At 35.4% G+C, this 7,821-nt stretch overlaps 1 protein-coding gene across 1 annotated transcript; it reads right to left on the bottom strand.

The window, feature by feature from the left end:
- Window positions 1–269: 269 nt before the first annotated feature.
- Window positions 270–4,955, bottom strand: LOC128167122 (uncharacterized). The gene is made up of 3 exons (XM_052832673.1): window positions 4,546–4,955; window positions 2,525–2,674; window positions 270–1,254 (listed from the first exon to the last, which is right to left on the bottom strand). Exons 1-3 carry the CDS (start codon window positions 4,760–4,762, stop codon window positions 1,097–1,099), a joined length of 525 nt encoding a protein of 174 aa, XP_052688633.1. The 5' UTR covers window positions 4,763–4,955; the 3' UTR covers window positions 270–1,096.
- Window positions 4,956–7,821: the final 2,866 nt, after the last annotated feature.

Raw genomic sequence — 7,821 nt, 5'->3', positions numbered from 1 at the left:
TTTGAGACAGTTACACCTTCAATAAGCAAGCTTTGACCTTATTCTCAACAAATGGTTGTATTGTGAACACTTATGTCCTCCTTTGATATAATATCAGATTTTTTAATCTTGAATTTAAGTCTGTAGTTGCGCAGTTTAAAGTGATTTAAAAATGCACTGTTCTGCCATTGCATGCACACTTTGCATACAAAACAACACAGAGAACCTCATATTTATTGCTTTTTCATCTTTTGACAACAGTTTTCCGGTTTTGCGCAGAAACAAGTCAGTTCAAGAAATGTTAACATTTTTATTCTCAAATGACAAATGTACAAGATGGCCGAACATCTCCCTTAAATGGTTTTACAGTTTACCAGTGGAGGACTCTATAGCGGTGGTATTGTTTACAGGTTTTACGGGGGTTTAGTTGTAAATTGTGTCTGTTTACAACATTGTAAATGTACATTGATTGGTAGTAGTTGTTACGCAACCAAATAGCAATAAATTTCATTTAGCAGACTAGATCCGGTACTGGTCACAGTTCAGTTGTTTATTTGGAATTTTTTGGTGTCAATTTTTATTTGAATAAAGAAGTTAACTATGTCGTTCATTCATCAAGTATTCATTTGGTGTAAAATATACTTTACATGTTCATTTATAAAAGATTTGTAAGTAAATAAAACTGACCAATTTTTAAAATGTTTTAAAATGAGGTACATGTATTTATACAATCCATAAATTGCACAACCATAAAACTGACAAATACATACACGTTATATAAAATGCATAGAAATCGAACCTGAATTTAAACATAAATCAAGATTAGGTCCTTCACATAGTTGATAGGACCGTCATTCACATGACACTGACATTCACTGCTCTAGATGATGAAATGATGTATATGTGATCCCCATCTGAAGGTAGAAACGCATCGATTCCTAGCTCTGAATGTCCTGTGAATTCCTTCCTTCTCGCGGTGGTAATGGGCGCTATCAGATGAACTTAAACTATAAAATGCACCATTGAATAACAGCGCGCAATCACTATAGGCTGTGTTCGGGTTACCTCCCCTTGACCCACACCCCGATGATCATGAGCGTATTCCCCTTGGGTGTATTCAGGGTATGATGCAGCTGTTGACGATCATCAGGACCGCGGCAGTGAGCGCGAGGGCAGCCCCGGCCACGTCCAACCCGAAGGACCAGTTCAGGAGGGAGTTGTAGAGATCTGTCAGGGAGGCTCCGTACAGGATCAGGCTCACCGTGATACAAAGTCCTACAGGAGACATAAATATCATTATAGGAGTGATACAAAGGCCTACAGGAATAATAGAAATTATTATAGGAGTAATACAGATGCCTACAGGATCAAGCTCACCGTGATACAAAGTCCTACAGGAGAAATAAATATCAATATAGGAGTGATACACATAGCGAAACAATAGATATAAATAAAAGGACTGATGGAGCCAACAGGATGAATAGAAATCATTATAGGAGTAATAAACAGGCCTACAGAAACAATAGAAATCAATTTAGGAGTTGATACATAGGCCTGCTAAACAATAGATACAAATACGTAGGAATAAAGAGAAATAAATTAAGGGGTTAGATACTGGTATAAGATGTTGCAGAGATAAATGGACATACAGAATTTGATAGACATAGGATCGAATGCTATATTGGGATTTTACACAGGCCTACAGAACAAACGTATAGGTGTGATGCACACGCCTACAAAACAAAAGGATAGGTGTGATGCACACGCCTACAGAACAAAAGGATAGGTGTGTTACACAGGCCTACAGAACAAAAGGATAGGTGTGATACACAGGCCTACAGAACAAACGTATAGGTGTGATGCACAGGCCTACAGAACAAAAGGATAAGTGTGATACACAGGCCTACAGAACAAAAGGATAGGTGTGATACACAGGCCTACAGAACAAAAGGATAGGTGTGACACATAGGCCTACAGAACAAACGTATAGGTGTGATGCACAGGCCTACAAAACAAAAGGATAGGTGTGATACACAGGCCTACAGAACAAAAGGATAGGTGTGTTATACAGGCCAACAGAGGGAAGATGAAGAAATCTAATGAGAAAAGTATGTAAGAGTTATACACAGACCTATAGGTAAAATGCACATAAAAAAGGTAGGCATAATACTAGAATTTACGGAGGAACGGTCAATCCTCCATCAATCGGTAATTTCGATAAGTGCAGCAAAACAGCTCAATATATGCTCAATTTTATATCTTAAAATTTAAAGAGGTTTTTTTATATTAACATGAGGTCTTTGACCGTGCAACCAAACTACTTTAAATCAAATATATCAGTTGAAGATATACACATCGCTGAATCGGATTGCATTATTTCAGAGATTTATCGCATCAGTGATGAAATATATTAACTTCCACAGTAAATAGTTCTATACAACAGAAGGTCGAACGGTGCTATGAAGGATTTTCAATGAAAACATTAATGATCCTTTGCAAAAATCAATGAAATAAAGGTATTAGCTTTCTGAATGATAATATTTACCTCCAAGTAGCATGAATATGATAGCCACCCAACCGAGGATCTTGTTCGGGACACAGCTAGAGAAAACAATCATGATCACCATGCCAACCAGAACACAGACCCAGCCGACCAACTGAAGGGACAATGTGGCCAAGAAATCGTCGTAGTAATCTGTAATCAAAAAGGTGCAACAATTCTAATAGTTACGGTACAGCAATCGTATTTCGTAATAAGGAAAGCACAAAAATGTAATATGTAATGTGAAAGGTACAACAATTTGAATTTGTAATAAGAAAGGGATAACAATTGTAACCTTAATAAATAGGTACATAAATTGTACATTGTAGTACTTAACAATTAAGTGTACATTGTGATGAAAACGTACAACAATAGTAATATGTAATAAGTATAGTAAATACAATTAGCATTGGTTTAATTGTAACATGTTACGAATCAAAAATTTGTCAAATTGTGTAACCTATAATAAGGAAGGTATTCCAGGCCTTCCTGTACTCTAACATGAACTAAGATTAAGGTTTAAAAAATCGCTCGTGTCTGTTGTATTATTGCCTGCGACCATAAACAGTCGTAAGAAAATCTTTGCAGCATGAATTGTACTGTAGATGGGGTTAGAAATTAACTCTAATTAACTCTTATTACTTCACACTACTATAAATCTTTACATTTTCTATCTACATGTCTATTAAATAAATCGATAAATCAGGGAAATTTTTCATCCACATAGACTAACGCACCTTATAAGAAATACCCGATATATATATATATATATATATATATATATATATATATATATATATATATATATATATATATATATATATATATATATATATATATATATATAAACGAACAATTAAAAGCTTTTTCTTTGGATATTTTGGCACCATTGGTTTTAACCTATTTTTCTTTTTAAAGAGGCGGTGAAAAAAGTCGTTTTGAATAAGTATTAAATAAAGGCTAAGCTTGAAAAAAAGTCTTTTTGCAGTTGCCGACAATTTCAAGATTTGGTAGGTTTAAAAAAAAAATAGATCCTTTATTTAATGTACTGAAAGTCGTAGTATGGATTCACCCTGTCTAAAACCCCCGCCCCCACGCCACTTCTACAGAGCTGTGTTGGCACACATCATTATGAAACAAGACATGGTTTTTTTTATTATTGGTTTTCAAATATTAATGTTACCCAACGTTAGCCCTCCACACGCACAAACAGTTAAACGTTTAAGTTTGGGGTGTTAAAGTCAGGATGTTTCTGTCTCATTAATCTCGAGTACCTTGTCGAGAAAAGTTCACTTAGCTAAAGTTTTAAAGATTTCAACGAAGCCAGAATTAAGTCAATCGCACTTTAACCCCACACTCAAAAACAAATTCTCGTAACTTAATTTTCTGAGACAAATTGAGAGAGGAGAGGGGGGGGGGGGGGGGTCCTAGTTCATACTTTTAACATACGACTTTATCATTGACAGACACGACATCTCTATATAACCAATCTTTTGATATGAATTTTGTCGTGTTCGTTTGTGTGTGTGCCATTGATTGATCAGATGCATTATTTTTTCGTTTTTGAACAAACATAAATTATTTGTACAAAATTCTGGAAATCGAGATTGGTTGAATGTTAATATTTTTGCAATTTCACGTCAGTTTCTTTCGAAAATATTTTCTTCTTATATTCCTTTTTCGTTAGTGACATGTTTTAAATTCACTTATCTATTGATGTCAGTTTCATTGAAGAACTATACCAAATATACTTGAAAGATTTATAAAATATTAAGAAAATTAGTGTTTGCAAACTTTTTGAGATATTTATTAAATCCGGGGATTGTCAGATTCCACTTGTACTTTTACCTCATATTTTTTAAACAATAAATTAAAGTAGCAAAAATATTTTTGGCCAAATCTATAATAAAATACTTTATGAATAATTGAATCTTAAAATTACGTATACAGCCATCTCTTCACACGTTCCATTTAGACAATAATATGTCGAAAGCAACTTGCGGTTGAGAGTTCGAATCACCTACCCGTGCCCTGGTAGACGGACAGCACGTTATCCAGGCTGAAGCAGTTGGTGATGTCATTGGTACAGGTTAAGATGAGGCCGGTGTAGTTGACGGTCCCGTTGGACTCCAGGTTGGACCAGTAGGGGGTGAAGATGGCCACGGTACAGCAGGCGAAGGACACCACGATCACCACGGTGGCTACCCTAGACAGCACGGAGGAATCGTTACAGCAGCCCATCGTTATAGAAGCAGGTGCGCGAATATATTATAAAAAATCCTAAATGTTCTTTTGGAAAAACAGGTGCGCGTTGATAATATAAATCCAAAATATGAGATGTTCTATCGGAGCAAGATGTCCTATTGGGAAACCTCTCTGAGACGAGACTCTGGCCGAGGGTGAAATCAATATATTGGCGAGGAGCTCAGGCACCCTTGAAAGTAGATAGATAAATGTATACTTTATGACGGAGCGTGATTTAAATACCCTTTCACAGCTATGTCTTTTATTTTTTTAAAATGACTCTCGAAATGCGTGACTTAAACCCCGGGTTGTGTGACTTCCAATTTCTGTAATAAGGAAGAGGTAAACACTTGATGACGCTCGGGGTTTTGTTTTGACATTGCTATGATATACACAATCCTCCGTGTCACGATCAGGTCCTATACCTATATATTTTATTTATTGATGAAATGATAGCGAACACCCATTACATCTAAAATAAGGAACTTACGGGTTTAACAACCAGCTACCTCATACTTACTTTTTCAAATGTCGGTAAATCCCACAAAACCAGGAATCTTGATTACTCAAGTCTGGGATGTACTTACCTATCCACAATGTATGCGTATACAGGGACCGCACCCTCTAAGGGTCAAATCCAATAATCAGACAGTGAAATCATAGTAATGTCTCCAGAATATCAACGGAGAAGGCACAGGAAATATTGATTGATGTGATATGCTGTCATTTTATGTATTTTACGTAAAAAAAATTAATTAATTTTCGATTTAAAATGCCAGCACGTGTAAAGTCGTTGCACCGAATGATCAATATCAGATAGGCGCTGAAGATATCTGCACAAGTAGGTAATTTCCGCTATGGGTTTGAGATGAAATGAATAAGCTGTTCAATTTTACTCACCAAAAAACCCCAACATGTAGGTAGATGCTGTAACTAATGAAAAAAACATGTTATTGTAATCTTCAAAATCTATAGATAATCAACCTTTTCGCTGGTCAAGGGAATGTGACATTCTTTTGGAAGATAAAAATAAACGACTCCAACACTTGCCTAGTTGGCTAGTTATACAAATGTAATATACCTTGTTTGAATATTGAATTATAACAGGGAAATATTATCTTATCAGAAATGCACGAGAAGCTCGACAAGAAATCGAGAAATGGTACTGGCACTGTACCAGTTATCGGCTAAAATTTAACGTTTACTTTCCGTATTTCCTTGTTTCTTGAATTTTTTGATAAAACTTGACATACGTTAAATGGCGATTTCCTTGTTTATCCATCTGTTAGATTATATCATTGCTAAGAACTCAAAACATACATGTATTGTTTTTGTGCTTTTTAGCACGCCCCGAATTTGCCATGTTTTACAATTTACTGTATCAGGTATCGGCTTTGCGATAATAACATAGTAAAATCCCTGTACATGTTGATTTGATACTCTGCATAATGTACTTTGAATTATGGCCCTTTTTGGGTCAGACTAAAGGTAGAAAGGGTTATAATACATTAACAAAACTCATAAAATTATTCGTTTGTTATCATACGGTAATACACAAAATCGTTGACTTTTTAATACACAATATTGTGCAATCAGGCGTTCAACTGCGCTATGAATCTCTTAGAGTTTAATGAATTCCTTTTGTTTGTACATGTAATATGTATTGATATTATGTCAAATCAAAGAAGGTATATGGTAACGTATCACAAAGATGCCACAATCTAGTTTTTACTTATTACGTCATTTCCCCCACTGCTAAAAGTGCAAAGATGTAAATCAGCGGTAAACAATGATCGTTGAAGCTCATGGTTAAATCATATTGAAGAAAATTTTCAAGCAAACTTACTTTTCTTTATTCGAAACAGACGACTGAATTGAAAAATCTCGGATAGTCGCTTGCTACACGGGCCCTGGAAGTTATTGTAAATATATTGCATGTGCATGTATAAAAAAGTAAGGGTAGGACACTCTTTTTGGGGCGAAATCGGGTTTGACGAAGTCTGGGCGTTCCTCAAACGAAATTTCGCGATAAATCGTTCAAGTATACTTTACTTACGACATATGTATACATTCGTTCCGCTCCAATGCTGTTACGTCGAAGAAAAAGGTGTTTTTATCCATCCAAGTGCCTAAGAATTTCGCTAGACTGGTTTACATCCGGTTTAATCGCAGTGAATACCCCGTTTTGGAAAGTTCTCAAGCGAATGTGTATCAAAACTATTCGCAGGGGTGTATTTGGTATAGCTTTTACTTTGACGTTGTTCGTTTTTTTTTGTTTACCTTTGAAGTTGTGCTATTAATAGTAACATTGGGGATTTGCCTGCCTACAGCCAGGACTCTGCGTACAGCAAAGTCCGACTAAAACCTAAAATCGCCAACTAAAGAAACGAACTGACTCATTTTATTCATTCAACATATTCAAATCTTAACTTCTATGTATTTCTCTAAATAGGCTCACGGTAAATATATTCACTCTTTACGTAATCATTCAATATTATTTCATTGCAAGTATATATTTTGATGCAAACTATCCCTGACTTGGATCCGCCAAAGCGTGTCCACCACCTTACTCTCATTTTTGCTATATCGGGCTTATTTATCGAAAATGAAAGTAGGTTTTTGATTAATTTCACAATAATAACTTATCAGTTAAAATTCAGTTATACCTTACGGACATCATCACACATGTGTTGAAATACCAAAGATGTGAGCAAGTACTCAGGTGCAGGCATTTTGTAGTTTATTTGCAAAATGCCTTAATTTATAAGTATAGATAACCATACATGTCACAAATAAAATCACTACATTACCACCTGAGTTGTCTTTCTTTAGTCAGTCATTGCAATGTGAACAAACCATGTTTAAACTCAATGTCATATGGAAGAAAAATACGGGACGTATCAGAACATTTTACTGCGGTGATTTTATAGGCTTCAAAATCCCCCTTCTCTTTCCAATAATCTGATGATTACTTGGACAAACAAATATAATCCTATTTTATTTAATGTAGTTTCTCAAGATAAGCGAGAGTCCAACGGAATAAAACTTTTTTTTGT

The sequence above is a fragment of the Crassostrea angulata genome, chromosome 1, assembly GCF_025612915.1.
Source record: "Crassostrea angulata isolate pt1a10 chromosome 1, ASM2561291v2, whole genome shotgun sequence".
In the NCBI taxonomy this organism is placed as follows: domain Eukaryota; kingdom Metazoa; phylum Mollusca; class Bivalvia; order Ostreida; family Ostreidae; genus Magallana; species Magallana angulata.
The sequence above is the reverse complement of the archived record's forward strand: the minus strand, read 5'-3'. Positions and strand labels throughout refer to the sequence as shown.

Bases quoted from the DNA above. Each gene is read 5' to 3' on its own strand.
- LOC128167122 (XM_052832673.1), bottom strand. From the start codon at position 4,762: ATGGGCTGCTGTAACGATTCCTCCGTGCTGTCTAGGGTAGCCACCGTG. The intron at 2,675-4,545 runs GTAGGTGATTCG...TTTTGATTACAG, and splicing joins GTCCGTCTACCAGGGCACGG to ATTACTACGACGATTTCTTG. The intron at 1,255-2,524 runs GTAAATATTATC...TGTCTCCTGTAG, and splicing joins CATATTCATGCTACTTGGAG to GACTTTGTATCACGGTGAGC.